General features: G+C 43.8%; 1 protein-coding gene across 1 annotated transcript in view; it reads left to right on the top strand.

Moving 5' to 3' along the window:
* The window catches only part of SYNPR (synaptoporin), a 44563-nt gene that overhangs the window by 5628 nt on the left and 13269 nt on the right, over window positions 1–25666 (top strand). The window contains exon 2 of the mRNA XM_009075293.1: window positions 9000–9124. Coding sequence (XP_009073541.1) covers window positions 9000–9124 — 125 coding nt within the window. The remainder of the gene's footprint in view (window positions 1–8999; window positions 9125–25666) is intronic.

Genomic DNA, 25666 nt, shown 5'->3' with positions numbered 1-25666 from the left:
TGGGTCCCATATGCATGAGGTGCCAGGCAGAGCTCTGGTATGGAGGACTCAAACCATCCTCCATTGGAAAAGGTGTGATGGTGAGGCTGGGGCTGGAGCAAGGAGGGGACATCTAGATCTACTGAGGGACATCCCTAATGGGCCTCAGTGGCTGGTGCAGTGTGGTCCTAGAGGATTTTGCTGACATACTAGAAAACCAGACATGCTTTTCCAAGAGCAAAGCCTTGTTCCAAGTGGTCCTGCTTGTACAGGCCTCATGGGACTGAAAAAAAAGGAACAAATGGCCAGACATGAACTGAAAGAGTGCTGCTGCCTGTGTAAGAAGGGATTGGAGGCTCCAGTGTGTAGCAATTTGAAAGCACTTTTAAATCCTCATGGGAAAAAGCTGTTGCACCAGATTGTTAATCCCAAGGGTTTTGTTGGTTCCTTCCCAAGCTAAATCTTTTTGAGAAAGGAGACAGAGCTGGTGCTGGCATGTGGGGTGCCAGGTGGAGAGGCAACAGATGACACCAGATAGCTACACAGCAGCCCAGGGAGCTGAGAGGAAGCTACTAATGGCCTCTGATGAGCACAGACGTGATAATAATGAGGTTAATGCCCTTTCATTCACCCAGAAACATCTTCAAGAACGTATAATCCCTGCTAGTCAATGGGCAATCATTAGGTCATAAATAATACAGCGTGATTGAAGGACAGGAGGCTTTCCTGTAATAATCATTTTCCGTCAGTGCTGACCTGGGGAGGGTTTAGTTGCAGCCGCCACGCTGTGGGGACTCAGCTGTTGGAGCATTTTCTGGTCAGAGGAGAGCTGCCTCCTCTCAGTTCCGCTGTGTGTATCTGTCACCAGAGCAGGAAAATTCTCCTCTGGAGTCCAGGTCTATGGAGTTAGTGCTGGGGAAAGAGCTGAAACTAATGCAAAGAACAGAGACAGATGCAAATTAGGTGAGGAAGCAGTTCCAGCAGCCATCGGAGAGTGCTGCCAGGGGACTCCCAGTGGTGCCTGGTGATGATGCTGGGAGAGCTGGGAATGGGGCTGGGCTTTCCTGCTGGGAGAGATGCCTTGTCCCAGGGCAGACTGTGTATGACACTGCTCTTTCAGGCTGGGTTTGTCATCCCCTGCCATCCAATGGTGCAGTGGAGAAGGTACGGTGTAGTCTTGGTTGTCATTCAGCCCCTGAGGCTGTATCGACCATCAAGGACTTAGCATCATTAAGTTTGGGGGCACTTTCCCTTCCCAGAGTGCTTCCCATGTGTGGATGTCACTCAGCCGTAATGTAAATCCCTGTGATTATTAGAGGGAGTAAATCCTACTTAGTCATAACTTGGATCATGCTCTGTATGCATTTATGTTACATTGTGGGCCATTTTAAACCCAGATGTTTTTAAACCCACCAAGCAAGCAAGGAAACGAGCAGCCATCCAGCCTTTTTTATTTTATAATTAAATGTTTACACTTGTTACACAGTAAATCCCATATAATCAGCCTGTAAAGTCTGCACAAAACCTGTGTTTTCAGGAGGGAGCAGGAAGAGAATTACATTTATGCATGAACCTGAGTGTTTGCTGGGTTGTTGCACCTTACCTGTTAATGAAATAAGAATTAACATGACCTGTTAGAAAACCTCTCCTTTACCTCATCGTGGCTTTCCTTGGTTTTGCCTAGGGTGATCACGTGTGGTTGATGCCAAAGCAGCTCATGAGACAATGTGGGCAGAGATATGGAGAAGAGCTGGCATGGGCAAGAAGAAGGGCACACAGCCTGGGGGTGGCTGCTCAGGGCACTGTCGCAATGTGGATCCTGGTAGAGACCATCACAGTTGGTTTCTTTCTAGCAGTCTAGGACTGGAAGAGCTCTCAGGCCCAAAAAGGAGCACATGTCTCTGCTGAAGTGACATATGTCACAGCATGAGTCATTCAGGGATTATATGTACAAATCTAAACATGTCTGTCCAACTTGTGCTCCCACATCCTTAAAAGAAGAGGGTACAAAGGGGGAATTCTGGAGACTGCAGAGGACGAGCCATAGCTTCCAGGCTGTTCTATAGTCAGAGGGGAAAAGGGCTGCACGGTGTAGGTATGCCTGTGATACATCCCAAATGAGGCAGTGTACACCCAGTAATTATCCCAGGTAGTCCTAAACCTGTCTGCAGCATGTATCGGTGTCTTTTGTTTCATGGAAGACTTGTTGCCAATCTGTCAATGTCCATGTGCCGAAAACAATTTATACAATAAATTAAAAAAAAACCCTCAGGCCCTTGTAAATGTTTACCTCAAACCTTTGACTGCTTGTGTAAGTACCTTTGTCCTCTGACAATTTTTCACTTCACTGAGTCCCAAGAAGAGATGCTCTAAATGTGTCTCTATTTTCTGCCTGTTAACTCTTCCGTACATGCTGCCAACCTTAGCATTAGCTTTCAACTTTGTGTCTGACCCATTAAATACGGGATGAAACACATCTCATCAGCTTGCATTACATTTTGAACTTAATAAATAGGAAAGGCATTACACAGATTCTGTCTGGCCATCTGGAGGAACAATGTTCTTTACCCCAACGAATGGCTGTCTAATCCTCTCATATACAGTTGGGTTTTATTCTATTAAAATATAATGAGAAAAGACTACCGAACCATTATGTGGTGGAGCTAAATGGAATTTTTAGAATAATCAATGGAAGATGAATAAAAAAGATAAAGGTTTCTTCAAAGAAAAAGAGAGAAAATTGTCTCCTTGGGATTAAAGTATTGTAGAACCAAATTATTATAACATGATCTTTACTCACTAAAAATACCCCAATTTCATTTCCATAAATCTTTCCATTAAGAATCAAATTAAGTATTTTTTTTTCATTTTAAAAATGCTAAGCATTAACTGAAATGCTGTGCTTCAAACAGAGGATGCTGTGGGGTTCCTGCCTGTCATGGGGTCAAGTCTTTCTGTCCAGGCAGAGGCATCAAGAGCTGCTCTCTGCAGGTGCCCTAAAATGCTAAACAGAGGTTTACTGCTGCAGATAGCCCAGCAAAGACCCCTCAGCCATGTGGGGTAGTCATGGAGCAGGTTGGTCTCCTCCAGGTGGGTAGCAGTGGCACATGTGGTTCTTCATGCCCAAACTCTGAGTTACTCCCACATCCTTGGGCTTTTCCCTCTGCACCGACCAGGTCTGAGCAGGCACAGGAGTGTCATTAGCAATGCTGCTGTTTATTTGCAAAGGGGGACACTAAATCCCAGCAATTAGTGAACTACTGCTTTAGGGTTTATTTCTCAGCAGGAGCAGAATATATTTCAGTTTTCTCCCTGTATAACTGGTGGAAGAAAATGACTCCTGCTAGTCATCGCCTCCCCCCGGCACTGCGTCGGCTGTGATGCCATCCACCTCCAATTCATCAACCAGTCAAGCTGATATAATTAGGAATCCCAAAGTCAATAATCTGATAATCTCCAGTGCACAAAGGCTTGTATGTAGGAGAAGTGATTCCAGGAAGTCTGCAGCTCAGATCCGTGCAGGAAAAATGCCAGATTTTAAAAAAGAAACAGGCAGAGACCCGGAGGAGAGAGTTCTTCCTAATCCTTCACTGGTGACATATTTTGGGCCATCAGCTCTGCAGTAAATGTTTCCCATACAGTCATTCAGTGCCTTCGAACCTTCCCTTTACAGCCTCAATAATAATGTTCAATTACTGGTTCTGCCCTATAAATAAATAAGCTCAGTTTAATGAGACACTGCTGGGTGAGCTGTGCTGGCTGCGGAGGGATGTCTCTTTCGAGTGGCACACTCCCTCCCTGCTCCACGCACACCCTTGGCCACGGTGAGCAGCAGAAAGTGTAAAGCATTAGAACATTTGGCAAAGGTTTTGCAATTTCTTGATTATGGTGATATGGAGAAAGGGAAGTCTCACATCCAGAAATGTTGCCAGAAAAATAGGTCTTTTTAAAAACACTCCGAACGTGTAAAATGACTAATAATAGTGTAGGCGTTTTGAATATTTCAGGTTGCTTTTTAAAAGTGTCTGGAGTTCCCCTCAGCTTTCCAGTGTTAGGGCAAGAGTAGGGGGCTGGAGGGGACCTCTCTGGGAAAGCATTCAGCAGGTTCATTCCCATTTTCCTCCCTCAACCCCAAGGGAAAGTGTTGGAAACCAACCCACGGAGTGAACTATGTCCCTCACAGCCTGTTTTCGGCCACCACAGCTCCAGGCAAGACTGACACTATCTTTTTAAGATCTCACCATCCTGGAGGATTCACCAAGGAGCCCTGAGGCAGAACAGGTTCTCCCCTTTGCAGCAGGATAGATTTGGGGTTTATCCCCAGCATGGCTCTGTCTCCTCGTGCAGTGAGCTGCCAAAAGCTGCTGCACAGGGCAGACGTGTTCCTGGAAAAAAGCAAGTGGCTTATATAGAAGTTTCATCAATTTTAAGTGACAGTGTTATCTTCCTCTCGGGATGTTTTAGCTGTAACATGCGCTACATAAGCCTTTTAACTCCCCTTGTCAGGAGCCATTCTGCCTTCTTCTGGTGCGCAGAGCGAGCCTGTCGCTCAGCAGGCATTGAGGGGAATTGTCGGAAAGCCAAACGTGGAGAAGTGATGGGAAATCATCCCATTTTTCCCTTCCATGCTGGGCTGAGTGATGTCCAGGGTCACATTCTGAGGCGCTACCAACTGTCTAATGCACAGCTGGGACTTGAGCTCCCTCAGGGCATTGCACACCCCGAGCCACTGGGGACGGCTGGGCCGGGAAACGGGGAACCAGCCTTGAGTCTGGAGAAACAACAGCGCCTGAATACTGAATTAGAGCATCCATTGCCATCACGTTGAAGACTGACATTGGAAGAAGGAAGGCTTCTGGCTGATCCCATAAACCATCTGATGAACTTTGCCCTGCTCTGCGCCGGTGTGAGAAGCATGTGCTCTGCTGGGTATTATATTGCTACTTTTTCTGGAAGTGCGAAGGAACCAACTCATCTTTTAAACATGCTCATCTGTTTTGGCAAGGAAGGTTGTTTATTGTTGCACAGTACCATAATAAAAAGAATTTCTATTGGTTAAGTTAGATTTACCTGACTTCCTTACAAAAATGTGCCAATAGCCTAGACCAAGGCTGGAGGTCAGAAAGGGAATATCACCATAACAGAATCTGGGAATGGGGTCTTAATTGGCATACAGGAACTCATTGCCTTATTAGATATGTGTCTGAGACCATGAGGAAGAAGGGGAGTCTTTCAGCCAGTCTGGACTGGACACAGGAGATGTGCATTGCTCCAGTCTGTGCTAGGGAGCTCAATTAATGTTCCTTCCTCTCCCTCCCTTCAGTCTATGGCCTCACCAGGTGGGCTGGTAACTGTTTTGATAATGAAACAATAGTGATGCTTGCTTGGAATATTATCCCACATGGAATGTGGATTATGGACCCAGGCTGGGGACAGGCATTTTCCAATTCCCTTCAAGGGTCCAGGCACATGTGAAGGCACCAACTTCCCCATTGCATCGCAATGCCAAGGCAATACCTGTGGCTGCAGAAGGGATGGAGTGCCCAGGGGATGGCAGCGTTTGCCCTGATCCCACACCAATGGGCAGGAGTAGCCTGTCACAGGCACAGCAGCAAGGTTTCGTTGCCTCAAGGGCACTGTGTTTCTCCCAGTAACATTCCAGGGAAGCTGGTCATAGGACTGGCTGTCTGGGCTGAGCCTTGGGAGGCAGCAGCCATGTAATAACCAGAGGTAACTGCGTGCAGAGAGATTTATCTCATGTGAAGGAGAGAAGCAGTATGCATGCACACTGCTGATAGGAGTAGTGCTGAGTGTGGATTTATAGGCAAAGAGTAAATAGGAACATAGGGAAACACTTTCCCTTTCTCCATAAACTTTTCAATTTCAGAGAGGCCAGGTTCAATAAAATTATCTTGCAGATGGAGGTTTTATTGAATCTGGCTCATAAAGCTCCCATTATGGGGTTTACAACTGCCATTTACACAAATCCTGCTACAATAAAATACAGTGGTGTTTACAGCATTCCTGTAACTGCCACAGAATTACTGTGTGCACACAAAACAGAGAGTAAATCTTGGCTTATTGCACCAAGAGCTCCTCTGGCAACATAAAGCAGCAGATGGAGGTTTTATTGAATCTGGCTCATAAAGCTCCCATTATGGGGTTTACAACTGCCATTTACACAAATCCTGCTACAATAAAATACAGTGGTGTTTACAGCATTCCTGTAACTGCCACAGAATTACTGTGTGCACACAAAACAGAGAGTAAATCTTGGCTTATTGCACCAAGAGCTCCTCTGGCAACATAAAGCAGCACAACTTGGGGGGGGGGGGGGTGTGTAAAAAAAAAAAGGGAAAATGCAGAGGTAGGAGGAGAAGGAGAATTATGCTGCTGCTTGGCCAAGAATCCCCAGGGAAATACCCTCACTCTGCTTTCCCTCAATTCAAAATGTAAATATGCTTCCAAAAGGTGCTTGATGATCTCTGCATGCAGCTGTGAGGACTTGCTGTGCATTACTAGCAGCTGAGTAGATCCCAGCCATCAGCACCATCTGATTTGGCCACAGCAGGGAGCCAAGCTTGGGTTGGCTGAAGGATTGCTGAAGTTTGGTATAAAAGTCTCCAGCTGGGTCCCTTTCCTTTTCCTGCCTGCCCTGAGGGTGCTGCCTGGGTGCATGCAGCAAAGTGTGTGCTGAGTAAGGATGGAAGCTAGTGGTTGTACCTGGAGGAAGGAGGCTGAAGGGCTTGCTGAAAAGCTGAAGGCATCTGAAAAGCTTCTGGTTAAGAGTTGAACATGGGGCTAAAGGGTGAGTAAAGGCTAGATCTGAACTGTCTGAGGGACGGAGACTCCAGGTGCCTGAGTCTGCTGTCAGAGATGCTCTCAATAGCAGAGAGCAAAAACTGACTCTGGAGGAGATACTTTCTGGGAAGGAAGAGCCTGAGCTGTGTTTTTGGGCATGGTTCCATGGCCTTGATGAAAAAACATGATGACACCCATTATGCTGATTTCCCATGTGTGATTAAAGGAGATGCATTTCAATTGCATCTCTTTCCTCTGCTTCTCCCTTTGCTGAGAGCTATAGCTGACTGGTGATAGCTTTTCCTTTATGTCAGGTCTGTCTCACACCACAGGCTTTCAGTTCCCTCTTTATAGATCACTGTTAATCTTTGAGCCTCTCTATGTACCTGCTAAACATTTGCATTTGCAACTCTCTTAATTAGGCCAGAAAGCAGGTCAGCTTCCCCTCCTGTTCTCCTTAATATATTGTTTTCTGACCTTACCTCACAAATTAGCCTTAGGTGATTAATGCTGATTTTCAGCCCTGTGCTACATGTAGGGGCAGAAACCTCTTGTGTTTACAGAGGAAGTGTCTCCTTTAGGATGAAAGAACACTATTTAAGTTATAGTAGAAACAATTATTCTATGGCCCATAGTTAACAAGTCAATTCACAGTAAATTTCAGCTTTCCTCTTTTATGCCAGCAAGAAGAATTGATTCAAAGTTTGTATCAACTTTCCGTGTCATTGGATACCTAAACAGCTTTGCAAATCTATCCTCCATATGTGATATGCCCTGATCACGTTGGAAGTGAGTAACAGAGTGGGAATTTGCATTGTTCTCCTGTTATTCCCTGAGCTCCATCATGCTCAGCACATCACCCTGCAGCCAGAGAGGGTCTCCCTGCCCCATTGCTCTGGAGTTACCCCTGTGATCTAGCAGCCTCTGGGGAAAAGGTGCAAGTGCAAACCTGAATTCCAAAGAGGCTTCTGAATCTCAGAGCTTTGCTTGTGCTGTGAATTGGGAGAACTAAGATTAATGGCATGTTTTGCAAAGCCTTGTGCAGCAAGGATAGGTCTGCTTTTTCTATTTATTATATTTTCAGTCCTTTATTTTGCCATTACATCTGCTTGCTGCATAATTTTTCAGTGTCCAAGAACATGGTTTCTTTCCCAGATGTGTGCATTGTTTGTTTCCTCTGGGTTGCTAAACTTTTAGTTTATTTAATTGTGGCCTGGATTGGGCATTTGCTTGCCATTTCCCATATCTGCCCCCTGTAGATTTCACAATAACTCAGTTAAAGCTGGTGGAGTTACTTCAGAACTACAGTGCTGCAATCACCAAAATCTAACCTGTCCTTTAATTTAAATTACAGCTGCATAAATAAACTCTCCATACTTCTGCTCAGTGTGTTCTGAGGAGGTATCAATGCTGTTTTAAGACACACATGCCTGCTTCGAATTTCCTTGTTTGAACCCTTGATATAAATGCTGATGTGTCTCTGGCCTGCATGCTCCCTCCTTCACTTTTTTTCTCCTGGAAAATTAAGATGTGATACAGGTTTGCATCAGAACCACATAAGCTCTTTGTTCCTTTCTGGTTTGCCTGATTTTATTCCACATCTGGAATTTTTTTCTGCTTTGTTGTTAGTTTACTGCATCTCTATATCCATCTTGAATTATGGTAGTAATTTAGGAAACATAATTGAAAAAAGTGTCGATTTTTGCAAAGTCATACATGAACTGGAAGATGAGCAGCACAATTCTGTGTTTTGCCAGGTAATGGGATGGTGACCAGGTGAACTGGCTTGGTTTGCTATTGCTGCTCCTAGTTGCTCTGAGTAAATACTTTTGTCAGTGTTTTATTTGGGTTAAGACTAACTCATTATGCTCAGTCAATATTCTTCCTTCTCTTGTCCAATCTCCCCTGTCAGTGGGATGATTTAAGTAGCTGCTTGGGTTGTGAATCCAAATGGGGTTCAAGAGAGGAGGGGAGGGCTGAGATGTCTGGCAGGGACAAACAGTGATGTTTCTGTCTACCTGTGGCAACAGATCTTCACGTGTTGTGGTTCTTTGTGTTTGCCTTTGGGAATGGTGCAGGAATGATGGCTGGCAATGCTTTGAATGCAGGGAGTGATGGATAACCTGACCCAAGGGGACTGGTGCTGCGGCGAGAGCTCTGCATAGATCTGCTTGCGGTGATTGCTGAAATAAAATAAAAATGTTGTTTGTTTTTGACAGCTTTTTGCAATCTTTGCATTTGCAACATGCGGTGGGTACTCTGGAGGACTGCGGCTCAGTGTGGACTGTGCAAACAAGTCAGAGAGTGACCTCAGCATTGACATAGCCTTTGCCTACCCCTTCAGGTAACCCGTCTGGCTCGCGGCGGTTCGCTCGCAGGGAGGCAGGAGCTTGGGGTTCCCCATCCTTTATAGCAGCTCTTGACAAAACACCAATCTGGGGCTCTGGAATTTTCCTCACGATGCTGTTTAGGCTCTGAGTGTGCAGGAGGAATGAGTTTGGCAAGTCCTGGTGTGGATGGGGCCATGGGAACTGCTGGGGAATGGGAGCTCAGTGAAGGAGAGAAGTTGTGAGCATGCAGAGCTCTGTGAAGGGCAAGGCAGCTCAGGGAGGTGAAAACAGCAGGCCAGGGAAAGCCAAAACAGCACATCAGCCCAAGGAAAAAATGGAGATAAAATAGCTCTTAACTGTAACATAGCCATTAACTAAGCTGGAAATGAGAGAGGATTCCCATCCACTGGAGTAGCAAGGATCTGGAATAGCTACGCCATGGTGAAGGGGAAGAAAAAACAAAACTAGTTTGAACCACAGTTTTGAAATGTTTTTGAAAATTTTACTAATTGCCTGTCTGTATCTCTTGGTGCCTGAATGCTTTAAACCTAGTGATTTAAGAAAACCTTGTGATTTAATCACTAAGGTGATATAAGAAATCATGTTAGTGATTTAAACCTAGTGATTTAAGTTTTATGTTGTTAAAGTCCATCTGAAAGCTGTTGTGCAGCTAAATATATACATGTGTATATAAAATGTTTGTGTGGTTTAAGGTCCTACTTCAAAAGAACATCTACAGTCTTCTGTTTTTGGAGATGTCAAGTCCAATGTAGAAACAGTTCACTTTTGTATAAGTAATTTCTTCAAGGAATTGAGATGATTAAGCAAAGAATGCATAATCCAATCTCAAGTCTAGTACCCCATGACTCTAAAATTATTTTGCTTCTGTGGGAAATCACATGCTGCTCTTTTTATGATTCCTATGCACAGACCAGACTTAATTGCATCTATTTCTTTAGCATGTTCTAAGATATAACAAATTCCAGACAGTGGGAACTGTATTTGATTCCTTGAAATGTTGTTCTTGCTTGACACACATTTATTACTCCAAAGAGTCATGTTTCCTCATATTACAAATGTTTATTTTTTTCCCTTGAACTTGTCTACATTTTCTTTCATTTCTGCTTAGTATGCATAAGAGTTCCTGAAAATTGAGTTATGTGAATTTATAATTTGGTTCACTTCCAAATAGGTCATTTCTCCAACATTCATTACAAATACACCCCACAGTGAAGTGCTTTTAGTTTGCATGATTATAAAATAGTATTTTATGTTAAAAGTTAATAAAAGGGAGAGAAGTAGCCATCAAGTATCTCCTGGTGTTTCACCAGGCACATCAACCATTGCTTCTAGAAGCAAGTGGCTGGATCTGCAATTTCCCAGAGTCTTCCCTACTAGAAAACTGAAAATAAGTGATGGGTAATTGAACATTCCAGCATGTTGCAAAGATGATGCAAAATAGGATTTATTAGCAGGAGGGATCCAGCTGAGGTTGTATGTGACCCTTGAACTCAGCATGCACAGATGGGGTGTATGGATGTACAGTGGGGTAGTTGGCTGCATGGTACAAATATACCTGAAATGTGCAGGTGAGAAAGGAGATGACACTTAGCCAGCTGCTGGTTTGAGAGAAGCATGAAGATACTCAGTTTTTGTGCAGTTTAGGATTTTGTATACAAACCTGATGGAAAATGTGGAAACAGTTTAGGATTTTGTATACAAACCTGAGGCACATGGAAAATGTGTCCAAAGATGTGCAGGCTATGTGGGGCAGCAGATATGTGCCTGGAAAATCTAGCCCAGTGCTACCTGTGGAACTTGGTGTCATCTTACTGTTCTATCTAAATATTCTTGTGACTTCTTCATGTATTTGCTCTTTTTGCTGTTGTCCTGTGCTTCTTCCATAGAATGGAGAGAGGATGCTCTGAAAACACAAGTGAGAAAGGTAACATCTCAGAGCAGTAGGAAAAGCAGACACATTTTAATCTCAGGCTCCCTCATCAATCCTGCTCCTGAGGCTCATCTCCCTGCATGGGCATGTAGGCTTTGTGTAGGTAGGATGAATTTCCCACCAGTTGCCTTGCTTTCGGGTTTGAATAAGTCCATCTTCACATGGCATTTTCCTCTGAAATCCCTTCAGCATCCTGATTATTGGCTGACAGTTAGTTGGGGGAGGTGTAGGTGGAAGGAGAGATGCTGCTGAGCACCTGACACCCTGCTGCTGTTGTGGCTGTCAGCAGTGACACTGAAGCAGTTGAATACCTGAGCGCTGCCTTTTGAGCTGCGTCTTCCAGCATGACTTGAAATGAAGAAAGCCATGCAGCCGTGCTACCAGCTGCTTTCATTCCTGTTGCTGTGAGTTTGAGGCTTTGTTTTCTTCTCCTAGAAGATGAACTGCTAGACCTTGGCAGGTAGATGACAAGTGTCAAGAGCTTTAAGCAAGTAAACAAAGTGGTAAGGCTCAACAGGACAGCTTGGCAAAGCAAGAACACTTGGATGTTTTGGAAATGAGATTGAAGGAGCCTGAAAATGTTCCCATTAAAGCAAGATCAGAAGTGGGAGAGAGTTTTTCAGACTCAAGAGGGGACATTGTACTTGTGACCATATGCTTCTGGGGCCCATCACCTGAGATAAAGAAAAGGAGGATGCAGGAGAGCAAAACCAGTGCTGATGGAGTCTGGGGATGTGTGATTAAAACATATCAAGTGCCAAGGCAACTTCAAACCAGTGATTTATGCAGCCCCAGTCTTGAATGTACTGAAGAAATATAGAAGTATTGCAGTCCACAGCAGATAGCTCCAGATGCTCCCAGAACAAAGGAGCATCTTCATACCCTCTTACTGATATTTTTCTCAGCACCAACCCAAAAGTTGCAAAGGTTTCTGGCAAGTAATAGAAATTAAGAGAAATAATTAGTACAATTAGACAGGAAGTTTTGAAGGGTACTTTTAAGAAATCAAGAAAGAATTAATATTAAAGTTATGACAATATCATAGCACAGGAGCCAAGCACAACGGTCTTACTGCTGTTGTAACTCTGACAGCAGGAAATTGTGGATCATCAAAAAGAAAACCCAAAGAACCCTCCTGCACAAGGTGGATGCTGCTCATTTCTGCCAGAATCACTTTCTCAGTTTAATTCTGAACCTGGATTAATTTGTCCTTTGAAAAGGGAGAAATTGAAGTGAGGAAGAACAGCTAAGTACACTAATTGCTAGAGAAGACCATTAGAGTAATCTGGTGAAGTGGTGCTTAATCATGGCTGGGAGAAGTGGAGATAAGCCCTTGTGGTGGGTACCTGTTGTGTGGCAGGAGTGTGGGGAGGCTGAGCCATTCCCCATCTGAGGGAGACCCTGTGCCAGGGCTCCTGCTCTGGGCTTGTGCTACTGGGGTGCAGTAACCACAGAAGAGTTGCTCCAAAGTCACTGCTCAGTTATTGACCCTAAATCTGGCTCCACTATCTCCCCTGGAGTAGGAGATGAGGTGGATGCTTTTCTATCCACAACTACACCAATTCATTTAAGTTTTCTGCAACCCACATCCATGACCCTGTAGTCATCCCACAATGTGGAAAGAAACCTGTAGTCCAAACCCTCCAGCAGTGTCTCCTGGAGCTCTGCCATGCTTTTCTATAGATCCTGCCAGTCTCTTCCATGCCCAAGCTGATATTCACAAGGTTGTTTCAAATATTCACCTGAAGTTTTCTCTCATTTCTGCCTGATTCTAGTTTTACCACAAAGGATTTCTTCCCTTCCTCATGCTTTAAAGCACAATCAGCCATTCTTCTGGATACCTGTATAAGCATTTCAAAAGTTTAACAAGTTCAAATATGGAATAAATTTCTCTGGTCCCACACTAGGAGTTTTTCTCAGTTTTTCTCTGTGCTTGGTACAGTATCTATTGCAAATTTGGCATACATTAGGATGTTCATCAGTTTGACCCTCACCTCAGTACTGATTCTTAGGCAGGGGGGAGTAGGGAAATCAGCATCTTGGAATTATTTATTGCTCTCACAGTCCATCACCCTTTCAGATTGGATTTGTCACTCATCCAAGTGCCCTGAAGGAATATTTTTTTCCTGTAATAAGAGTCCTGGTGAAGGTCCTATTTGTTTATTGTTTTCTCTGATCCCAGCAACATTTTCATCATGTACTTTGCTATTCCTTGGTTTTACTTTGATAGTAAGTGATGGAACAGTATACCTACTGTGCACATATTTGTTGCTGGTATTCATTATTTTAAGGTGCTTTTTCACCAGTCCTCCTGAAAGCAAATTTTTTTTGGTTGCTTGACTTACAAGTCTGTACTGCTGATTTTTTGCTACACAATTATTCATGTCACAAATATAATGTTTCACTTGTAATTAACAGAGTTGTACTGAAGCCTTTGGGCTTCTTCAGCTCCTGATTTAAATGAACCTTTGTATAGCACAAGTGCTCTCATGATGATGTGCTGTGGGAGGTATTCTCTGCTCATGGCATCACCTGCTGCTTTGTGGTTATGTCCTGTCCTGGCTGAGGGAGGAATGCTGTGCCCAGACCCTGGGTCATGCTAATGGGGTCTGTGGCTTGTGGGAGTCCTTGGAGTGGTGGTGTTGTGCTGGACAGGTCTGCAGGGCAAAGGGAAGAGAGGAGCATCTCAACACAATCCTGTTAGTGCTCTGTCTGTTAAGTCTTGAGGTAGATCATGAGCCAAAATCTCTTTGCCTTTAGCTTTTGGAGGTGCTTTAGGCCAGCCTTACATACACAGGGTATCTCCAAGTTACATGCTGCATGGGAATTCATTTGGAGTATCTCTTGCCTTTTCTTTGTGGCTTTCATCCTGCAAACTCTCTGGAAAACATTGGCCTAGAGGAACATACGATTAAATTTTAAACAGTCTCACCTAAGCCAATGGTTAAGGCAAGTGTGTGCATAGGTGTTTGGAGCATCCAGTCATACTTACAAGGGGCAGAATGCACCTGGTGGTGCTAATGTGAAAGCCTGATGAAAGAATACATCTGTGCACATCTTTGTATCACAGCAGTCAGCAAAACAAATGTTCTCCACTTTATTTTAAATCATCTGTTAGTATCTTTCCAGTGTGCTAGTAAAGCTGTCTCTTGAAGTGATCCTTGCTTCTTAAGGAAAGTGAAATTATATTTTATGGGAGCTTTTCATTCACTTTAAGCATCTCATTTGAATGAAGACATTTCCATTGAGCACTCTTTAAAGTGTTCACCTCATCTGCATGTGCTGGGTAGGCTAGTCTTCCATTTTAAATATGACAGCCAGATCTAAATTGCTACTTAGAAGTTACAAATTATAATTAAGGAGAAAGCATCTAACTTTTTGTGCTTTGCAACTATGATTCTTTGGAAAAAGCCTCTATTAATATTAGCACATTTCCTGTGCCAGAGTGTACTAGCCTTCTATTTTTTTATCATCCATTTGTAGTAAATCTTGCTCCAGAATTCAGTGAAAAACATTTTGGCAGAAAGATTCTAAATGTCTGTTATGGCTGGGAAAGGAGCTGCTGATAAATGAAAGTCCTTAAGTAGTTGCCTGCAGTGCTGACTTTCAGGCAACTCTGTCAAGCTCTCCTCCCAGATGTCTTGGGAGGGTGAGAGATGGGAAGGAATAAAGTAGTCAGCTAAACTCCTTAAGGTTTTTGTCTTAATTTGGAGGTGTTCATCTCACAGATGATGTCCCTTCTGCAAAGGCAGATCGTGGCCTCTTAACACCTCTGATGGTATACAGAAGCAAAAGCAAGCCCACAGGAGTGGCACTGGCTTCAGGTGTGCTCTGTGCCAAAATGTAGATGCCCCAGTTCCCAGGTGGATTTGGCAGAGCTTCCAAGAAGGTGAGAGGTGCTGGTTAAACTATGCACGACCCATTCCAGGGTAATGGGGAGAGAAATCTCCATCCTGGAACTCCTTAGAACAAAACTTGGTGCTTTTGAGAAGCTGTGCTTTTGCACAAGCAGGAGCTGCAGGGGTGAGGACAGCACAGAGCACAAGTTGTGTGGTCACACTGGTCCATGAAAGCTGCATTGGTTTAGTCCCTTTTTTTGCCAAACTGTGACTGTCTCATCTAGCACTGCAGATCTGAGGTTAACAGCTGAACCAATGTGGAAGTGTGTTCAATAATCCATCAGGGAAGCTGGAGATTTTTGCTGATACCCTGATTATATAAACTGGCTCTGTAGAATGGGCACTGAGGGCTCGGTCATGGTTTTAATTATCTTTCACAACTGTTTCAAACCCTGATCTCAGCAGTGAGTTTTATACCTAATTTTGGCCTCGTAATGAATAATTTGCCTAACCAGGACTTCACTACTATTAGTGAAAACTGGAAATTATGTGGAGATTTTTGCTGATACCCTGATTATATAAACTGGCTCTGTAGAATGGGCACTGAGGGCTCGGTCATGGTTTTAATTATCTTTCACAACTGTTTCAAACCCTGATCTCAGCAGTGAGTTTTATACCTAATTTTGGCCTCGTAATGAATAATTTGCCTAACCAGGACTTCACTACTATTAGTGAAAACTGGAAATTATGTGAATGAGGAACCTTGCATCCTGCTTTCAAAGTTCAGGAAATCCTTCAGGATACAGATACCTCTAATTGTGACACCTTCACAAAGTTATCTTTATATTTGTTGTTGACCTAATGACTCAAGCTGAAGCATTAAATGTATTTTTAACTAGGAAATACAGGCTGGTTTTTTTCCTCAGTTGTGATATATGTACATTCTGGTAATTTATAAGGCTATCCAGAAAATTGCAGCTCAATTTTTTCAAAATCTTTTTTGTTCCCCTATGGAAACACAGTAAAATGATTTTATTCTATCGTGTCATGAGCACAAGAACTTTCTGAGCTATTTAAAGTGTGGCCCCAGCACTTCCCCTGGCAGTGAAGGCATTGGAGACCTTGGTCAAGTCTCTGTACTAAGGAAAGTCCATAAACAACCTGAACGTGAAGCTCACAAAGCCAAGCTGAGCACTCTGATCAATGAGCTATTGGCTTAGTTAGAGCTATTTGCTCTTACATTGTCACCTGGGCCAGGGAAAAGGTGATCCAGGTCTGCAGAACAAATACTTTTCTTTTCAGCTTTGAATGAACAAAGTTTATAATAGGAAAGACTATTTCACATTTTTGTAACCAGCTCTAGTTATTGGAGAGTGAATACCATAATTCAGAGCCCTGATATGATTTTTCCTTGCTTGTGCATGGATACAGACTACTGAAGCAATTAAAATCTGCAAATCAGTGTTCTCCAATGTCCATGGGTCATCAAGGACCACAGTGACTCCGGGGATACTGGCTTTAGACCAAGAGGACAGTAGAATGGAGGAAAAAGTGCTTTTGTACTTGGACAGCTGTGCTCTACAGTAATAGCTGTCCATGAGCACAATGTACAGTATAATTCCTGTAGTCAGAGTTTGATGAAATCATTGCTGGTTTGATTAAAGGAGATAAAAATAAGGATAGCTTTGTGACTTTTCTAGTTTTGAGTGCCTCCTCCTGACCCCAATTACAGTCTTTAAAATCCACTTTGTAGAAATCTTCAAGATTGGCAACTTGGCCAAAGAGTAGTTATTACTGCCAGCTTGCACTTTTGTTTGAACTGTAGATAAATGCAAGTATCCTTTTCTCACCAGTGAGGGATTGGGAGATACTTCTAGTCACTTGACACTTTGTTCCTACATGAGATCTATAGAAAACCACCAGAAAAATGATATAGCCACATCTTCTGCTTCTCTTTGAGGTTAACCCTGTGCACATGGTCCTTAGCACAACTGATGCACTGTGTCATTGAAGGAAGAGATCATCCAACACCCTCACAATTTGCTGGCTGATCAGAATGGCTCAGCTTCTGTGCCAAACTCTTTGGTACACGGCCAAGAAACCACAGCCCAAGAGTGGCAAAGTCTGTTTGTTCCTGCTGCTGGTGTGTTGGGCTGTGCACAATGATGTGCTGCTTGAGGAGGTCAAAGGAGGTCTGACTGTCAGTATTTGTAAAACTGTGTAGTGCCCAGTCCTTTGCAAAACCAGGGAGAGCCTGTAGGGTCATGGGGCAGCAGTTCTGCAGACAACATGACAGATGTTAAGGTCATCTCAGTTGCCACTGTCCCCTGTGTTCTCTAGCTTCTGCTTTGTAGTGTTTAGTCCCTTAAAACTTGAAGTTAACACATCCTTGAGTGCTGAACTGGGCTCATAGACGAGGCTTGTTTCACTTTGTAACTCTTCAAACTGGTTAACTGTTATCCTCTGTCATGGATGTCCATGCACAAACATTGTGTGAACACAGAGCTCATGGACACAGAGTTGGGGGAAGGAAAGTGATTTTAACTTTCTGGAAATGGTGTCTGCTGCAGATAAGCTTTCTTAAATCTTTGTTAAATTGTAGAGCTTTTCTTTTGGCACTCAAAACAATTGGATTCTTGATGGATTTGGATGGTCCAGTTGAACCAGACAGGCTGATTTTTCTTCACAGAGGCTATATTTTATGATGAACACTGTTTTAGTGCCAGAAAAATTCTTCATTAATTCTTTAGGCCAAATTTGTTCATAAAGTCGAAGCCACTTTTGGATTTGTTAATATATGCAGCTTTTTCACAATTTGAATTTTTAATATATATTCATGAATAGTCTCTGCGGTATTGTGCAGTGATGGTGTTTTATCTGTGCCTGCCACAAAGGCTTTTTCTAAAAGTCAGACTTTAGACAACTTCCCTTGCAAATTTCTTTTTGCACATTTTCATGCTGTCAGTACAGAAGCAACCAAAGCAGCCACCCTTCAGCTTTGCTTGGTTTGGCATTTGATCCCATATCCTGGATGGCATGTGATGACCCAGCTGGGAGACAATCAAACACATGTCCTTCCCCTTTTCCTTGCTCCCAAATGTGTATTTGCTGTGCAGCAGCCCTGAAGGTTTCCTCGGGACTGTAGGGAACAAGATACATGAGATATCTGGTCTTTTCTCATACCTGGATTCTACATGAATTTGGCAAGTGTTTAATGCAGTACTTCTTGTAACTCAATAGATTCTGGAGAGGATGGACATCCAACCCCATCCAGCATAGCCCTACTCAGTGCTTGTCCTCTCTGGATTCCAACTTCCTGGGCTATCAGAGTGTGAAGGTGCTGGCAGGTTGTCCACAGGTCAGTCACCAGACCTGCAGGTCTCCTTGGCTCCTGCCCTTCATGCTGCTCAGCCTGCACTGGAGCTCACCAGCTCCCTGAGAAAGAAACTTGACTTGTCCTTCCAATGTGAATATTTTGACTGGGAGTTTTATTAGAGTCATGCCATAAAATTCTACAGAGGACTTAATTTGATTGCTTTAAGTACTTGGGAAAATGATGGTTAAAATACAAATTAATGTTGAGATACAATGCAAAGGGATAAATGCTGCCGCATCTTCTGTAATTGCCCTTGCATTTATCTCAGCTGGTCTTGGAAACGAAATTGCTGCTTTCAGGATTTACAGACCTGGATTAAATGGTATGTGAATGCAGCTTCTCACAGGGCAAAGGATTTATGCTTTCAGGTGGTTCTGGCTCAGCACCAGGCGATGCCCAAGAATTTGGAATGCTTTTTCGTAGAGTTCATAGCCCATTTGATTGTGGGAGGGAAAGTGGATTGGAAGTGGTGTGCGTGCTATGAACTGATGTGAGCAGCAGCAGAGCATGTTGGGGTGCAGGAAACAAGTGCTCAGCAGTCCCTCCATGCAAAAACACTGCCCAGGGATTTGATACACCCACTTCACACAAATGGTCTTGGGTTCAAAGACTGTATTTTAGGCTTGCATAAAGCAAAGCTTTTCATTGCTTATATATCTCTAGATGTTTAGATTTCTCTCCAAATGGAAGCTTTTGTTCTGCTCTGACAGAGCCTTGTTATTTTGAAAGCTGATTCCTGTGTCTGTCCAGAGGAGAGGGCAGCAGGAGGGACATGAGAGCTGTGTGTTCAGCCAGGATCTCATGGTGGGACCAGGTAATGTTGGAAAGTTGTGTATGTGGAGATGCAAACGCGTGCCTATAGTATTTCCAGGCCTCCTAATTTGCATTGTTCCATGGACACGATGACTTCTTTGAAATGATCAAGGATTGCCTTCCTCCAGAGATAGTAGCTAAGCTTCCCCATGACTAGGAAGCAGTTCAAACCAAGAAAATAGCTCAGTGAAGGGAAATTGGAGTGAAATGCCACCAGTCTGTACCACAAAGAATCTAAGTGCCCAATCTGGGAAGGTATTCAGGTTGTAAAGACCAATAGATTATGTCTTTGAGGGCTGTGCTCTGCTTGCACAGCAAGGAAAAGCATGTGTTCCTGAGAAGAGCTGTGAAAATATCTTGGGAGATAAATCTGGGTCTTGGAGGTAGGCTTGGAAGTGGGGTTGGGATCACCCACTCAGCTTTCCGAGTGCTCCCAGCAGCATGTGTTCTATAACGAGCCTTCTTTTTTTCTCTTTTGGTGCTACGATGGAGTACTAGGGTTTGCCTTACTGCTATGTGCACAGCCTGGGGAGGTTCACTGCTATGGCTGGCACACGTCCGGAACGTCTCTTCCCCTGGGAGTGTGGTGAAGCTCTTGCACAGGCTGTTTTCCAAGAGCTTTGTGAACACAATCACTGGGAGTAGGTCCTGCAGGAGGGATCTCAAGCTGTGGGTATGGCACTGGTGGCCTCTCCCCACCACTGGGGTTGTTCCTATTCCAGTGTCTTCAGACCCATCCTCAAAAGGGGTTTGCAGCTTCTCTGCCTGAAGACCTGGAGTCCTGTTAAACCAGTAAAGCAGGGAAATAGTACTGGCCAAATGTCTGCACCACAGCTATGTGCAAGTGATGGCTGGGAACCTAACAAGCTAAGAAATTGAAAAAACAAAGGTGGAAGTATTTTCCACTGTATTGTCTGGGCACAAAACAGAAGAGAGTGTAGGTTGCTACAGCTTTCCTGATCAACTTCCCAACAGCATCTTCTGGGTTTTTTTTGGTGATGCTGCTCTGGACATGAATTTGGATGGATATAAGCCACTGAAAGCAGCTGTGATGAGAGATCCTTAGGATGTTCAGATGTCCCAGATAGGAGTTAGGAATAAGTGTTTGCAAGATGAATCATGTATTTGTATGAAACTACTGGTAGTGTTGAATAATTCTAGAGTGATACGGATTTTGGGATATTTCTTTGAATAAATCAGGAGGTTTCACTGAGAGGACAGAAGTTCAAAGTGAAATATTTTCGAATGCTCTTTGATCAACAACTGTATTCCTTCTTCCTCTAGAATGAAAAGAAACAAAAGACCAGGCTTGGATTGCTGAGTCAACTGGAGAATTTTAATTTTGTTTCCTATCTCCAGAAAAAGATGAACTAATTTTGTAGGGACAGGTATGTGGCAGAAACTAATGTGCTGCTGCACTGGAAAGGGAAGAGACCAGGGAGAGGATGATACTCAAAGCACCTTTGAGTGCTGGGGGGTCTGGAGGGGTATTGCTGTTAGAGTGAGATATGGAAAATTGCTGGGACTGTTAGGAAGCATGGATAATCATCTCTCAGTTTTGAATAGCTGTGGCTTATGCAGGCAGTGCTGGGATGTGCAGGTGGGCAGTGGGAAAGGTGGGAAATGCTGGAGTAAATAATAGTTTCTTCATCTGGGGAAAAGAGCTGTTGGAGAGATGCTTGGGGTGAGAAACACTCTTGTCACTGTTAGTAAAGGGTTGGAAAGCCCTAGTTTTGCCAGAACATTACAGGTGCAAAAGGGCCAGGGAGCCTGTGGTACCTGCTGTCCTGCTGCTGAGTGAAGCCCATCCCATCCCCATGGCTGTCAATTCCATCCCCAAAGCTTTTCAGGGCTTGAGTAACATTTCAGCTATTTGACTTTGAAGGGCTGGAGAGAACTTCAGCATTAATGACTTCAAGCTGTTCAAACTGGATATTAACAGACTGGGTGCCTCAGATTAACTTCAGCAGCTCCAGGATGCCTGAGTGCAAAGATTCAGATCCTGTGGGAATTACAGGATAATGGTAATAATTGTCATAAAAAATGGACTGAGGACAACAGCTTAGCAGGGACTCCGTCTGTAAGAGTTGGTGTGTATGAGAACTTGTGGCATGGCTGCATCATTACAGGGTTCCTTTTCAGGAGTCTGTCCTTGGAGAGCAGATCTGGAGGAGGAGGAAGAAGAGAAAGCTACAGAGCTTACTCCATGCATCCATCCTCCCAAAGGCTGGAAGCTGTTCCTTTCTGTGTGGGCAGCCTTGCAGATAGCCAGGATTTAGCACTGAGCATGCAGAGATGTCCAGCACTGGGGAAAATGTTCTTTGCAGTGAGGAGCACTGTGTAGGCTACTTCCCCCTTGAGATCAGGCTGTGAAGAGCGTTGGAAGAGCCAATGGACCTCAATTTTATTGAAGAAAACACCTTTGCTTCTCAGACAGATTTCTACTTTCACCTGAGTATTAAAGTTTACTTTTAAAGTAATTTTTCTAATGCAGGTAATACCTTTAGAGAAGTTTTACAGGAATGATGAACTCTGTTGTGAGAGGAAAGGATCCCATTTATTTGTGTTCTTCCACTAAACCTAAAAAAAAAATAAAATAATCCGTATTTGCACCTCAAAAAGGAACATTTGCCCAGAGACTGGCTGGCTGGAGGCACTGGTGTGAAAGCACATCTGCATAGTCCTCTGAAATGAGGGAGCTCAGTGTTTTAGTGGCTAACTAAAAGAAATTACTTTACTTTGTGTCCCAGAGAAAGGAAGGTGTAAACCCTTGTCACATTTTTGTGCCTTGACAGAACAGTTTGACTGGCTAAGGAGCCCTGTGCATGTCAGCATTTCACTGCTGTATTCTGAAATGTAATTTTCCCCTCATTTTGGAGATTATCAACCAAGATAAACATTTCCCAAGAAACCCCTGCACGAGCACTACCTGCAATAACTCGTTTCCAGAGATGTATTTCTCTCAGGGCTTTACAGACAGTAAAAACAATTGACAGTTTGACTACCAGAAACAAGTGAGGGGGAAATAAAGCCCAATGAAAGGATAATGGTTCTCTGAGTTTTTGCAAGCACGTGTGTGGGAGTTGCAAATTTTGTTCCAGCATGTTGTAGACAGGTTGGGGGGTGGATTACAAGATGCTATTTTCAGAAAATAGGACAACCTGCCAAAACAGAGAGCTTTTTTGCCTGTTTTCATCAGGTCCTAGTAAAGGAATGGAGAAACACTAACCCCCATTGAGAATTTTTGGAGGCAGAACTTTATCTGTCACTTATTAATCCAGACACATCAAAGCCCAGGAGAGGAAATCTGTGCTGGTTCATCAATAACACTTGAGCACATACTTGCATGTTAATTGCATGTTCTGTTGGCTTCAAGTGTAAGCCCTGTGTGCATTGCTGAAGGGGGAGGTTTGCAAGTCAGACAAGATTAGATCACTTGGTGCTTACTCTCCTGCTTGGACTCTTCTGTTTCTGCTGGTGGAGTGGAACATGGTACACCACTTGTCTTTGAGGTGGTCGACTGACCATTTTTGTGCTCAGGGATCATCAGGAGAACTAGGCTGATCAAAAAAAATGTGGGGATATGATTAAAAGCAAGCTGTGGCTTGAATAATGTACTGAGGAAGTTCAGGAAGGAAAGGCAACTCCACATTTACATGGAGGGAGCACAGCTTCTGTTCCCCCACGCACACTTAACAGCTGTAGCTTTGTTCAGTGTGTCTGGCTTCATGTATTGTTTTCAGAGCGGGGGTAATTAGTGTCTGAAAATGTATCTGCTCTTTGCTATTCTGGAACAATGTAAAAATCCTTTTTTTTCACTGTAAAACATTCCTGCCCTCTTTTGATCTTGTCAAGCTAGACAATACAGCTGTCTTGTCATCATATTTCCCACGGCAACGGAAAGTTTGCCAAATGGTAGAAGAAACCTCAGAAGCCCTTAATTACTGTGACTTCATCAGTGAAACTTGACTGGCTTTGATGGACTTGCTTCAGATTGAAGTGAATTTGAGGAAATTCAGGCCTGGATGGCTTAGCCATGGCAGTTGCTGTTGGCAAGGGGGATGGTGTCGGTAGCGATGGGCAGTGAGGATGACCTTAGTGTTTCTCTGCTGAGTGTGGAGTGCAAGGTCACATTCCTAAGTCAGCAGCTTTATTTCTGAACTAATAACAATACTCAGGGCGATACAAGGCAAAAAACACTGGAGGAACTTTGGGGGGAAAAGCTTTTCATTACCTGTTTCCCTAATTAGCTAAATTTATTACCACAGAGTTCCGTATTTGCATTGTACATCAGTCAGTAAAAATCACTTCTGCTAATGCAGCCCCAGAGTATTGTCAGATGTTAACAAAGTGCAGAGGGTGTGATTGCAAAGGGTCACACAGGGCTCCTGGTTTTGTTTAGGAAATGGAGAAGCAAAGGTGGAATGCAGGGGGGTTGGTACTGGAAGCTGGAAAGGCACTGGCCAAGAATGACTTGAAGGAAAAGGTGGGGTGTAAATAATGAGCGATAAGAGAAGATGAAAGAAGAAGTCAGAGGAAGTAAGAGGCAAAACAGGTAGAATTACATCAAAAGTGGGAGGCAGAGGTAGAGGCAACTAATTTTTTGTGAGTCATCACCAAGCCATCCTGCCCCCAGAAAGGCTGACTCAGCAACATCAGTGTTAAAATCAGAGCTTTCTCTGTGAGGTGCCACTCCAGATCAAAGAGGTTTCGATTAGTGAAACTGGATTTTCTGTCACTGATCCTCCCCTGCTTTAAAGAAACTTTTGAGATCTGTCTTTCAAATTCAGCATCCACCCTAACCAGCCCAGGACTTGGCTCTCTCGCCTCTCTTCCCCACCACATCTCCACTTCCCAGGTCTGAATCATGGTCTATTTTGGGGTCTTTTGCACAACAGAGATCTTGGTTGTTTGGGTAGAGGTGAGATAGCCACAAGAGGCACCAATTACTGCATATCCTCTTAGAGGTTAGAGAAATCTAAAAAGAAAAGCAAGTGAATAAAAATAACTTGATGGAAGAAGGTTTCTGTGATCTTGTATCCCTGACAGGTGCCTGGCCACAAAAGCACTGCTGGGAAGATACAAGTGTGATGTTAATATATGAACAATTTTTTTCTGGCTTATGATTCAGAACTAAGGTGCAGTCAGAAAAACAGGAAACAGAAAAGGAAAGTGGTCTCAGTTGCTTTACCATGTTTTGTAAAGGCTTGTGGTTGTTGATTATGAGACTGGATGGGACTTTGGTGACTGGACAGAGGGGCAGGGATGGGCAGCAGGTCCCAGTCCAAATCTTGATAGAACATTCCTTAAGTTATTTTTTCTTTGGTATGTGCAAGAGTTTGAACTGCTACTTGCAACACCAGGTGTTGCCTGGTGTGCTGTTTCAGGACTCCAGGGGAGGGGCAAGAGAACTTGGGCTGTGTTTAATGTAGCTCAACCCAGTCTCGTAGTGCTTGTGCAAGTGATGTGAGGGGAGGTGGTAACATAAAACAACAGAGCTCCCTCCATTGCAACAAAGCCTGACTTTCACTACACTCAGCTGGAAAAGTAGATCCTGCATTCTGCAGTAGGGCCCTTAAACAGCAGCCGTGGTGCCTGAGTGTGGCCCTTCAAACACAGCAAATATCATGAGTTGGAGAATGGAAAAAGGCTACTTAAGCATTTGGAGGTTTGGACCAACAGCAGCAAACAACCAAAGAAAACCCATCAAACTTTATATGTCTGTGTTGAGTTGCAAAGTCTTGGATGACAGGGAGACCCTTGGTCTGATGGTGGATGAGAGCAGAGGGTGGTCCCCACCTCTGGCTCTGCACACCACTGCAGGTGTCCTTCCTGCCCCAGACTGCAGCCCATGGGCTGTGTGGGATGTGAAACCAGGCTTGAGCCTGACCTTGAGCCCTGGATAGCCTCTGGGTGCACAGCATTGCATTCCTCGCAGGAAAGAGGGATGGGGCCACATTTCTTACTGATCCAGACCCCTGCAGAGGCTGCCACTGGTTTTGAGCAGCTTTGAAAGAGGTTCCCAGATTTGCTCTGTGTCCATACAGCACCCAAGCAGCTGTGCATGAGGAAAGCAGAGACAGCTTTCTTTTTAGACCATGCAAATTATTCATTTCAAATCTTTCCATTATTGTGATGATGGTCAACACAAAACCACTTTCTCTTCAGGCTGCAAAATTGGCATGACAAACACTAGGAAATATTCCTTCCCTTTTTTCCCCTATTTTAGAAAAGAACAATAAGCCCTGACTAAAAGTGTGTGTGCGGTGATGCCAAGAAGCTTTGAAACCAAGTCAGGAAACTGATTGTGAGTGTTAGGGTCTCGCTCATGTGTTCAGTTTTCATCAGGTTTTGCTGTGTTTGTGCAGGGAAAGCAACTCAGCCGCTGCTCATCTCTGCAATCTGGGCAGGCATGTTTCTTGTTTTCATCCCACCACTACTACAATGACAGGAGCTCAGGGAAGAAAATGCCTGAGGCAAATAACAGGCATCATGCATCAACTGCTGATGAAAAGGTTCTGCCTACATGTTTGGGTACATTTAGTTTGGACCAGCAAAAGCAAAAAGTTCATGCAAT

This window comes from Acanthisitta chloris, unplaced genomic scaffold, assembly GCF_000695815.1.
Source record: "Acanthisitta chloris isolate BGI_N310 unplaced genomic scaffold, ASM69581v1 scaffold9805, whole genome shotgun sequence".
NCBI classification, from domain to species: Eukaryota; Metazoa; Chordata; class Aves; order Passeriformes; family Acanthisittidae; genus Acanthisitta; species Acanthisitta chloris.
This window is presented reverse-complemented; position numbering and strand designations above follow the sequence as displayed.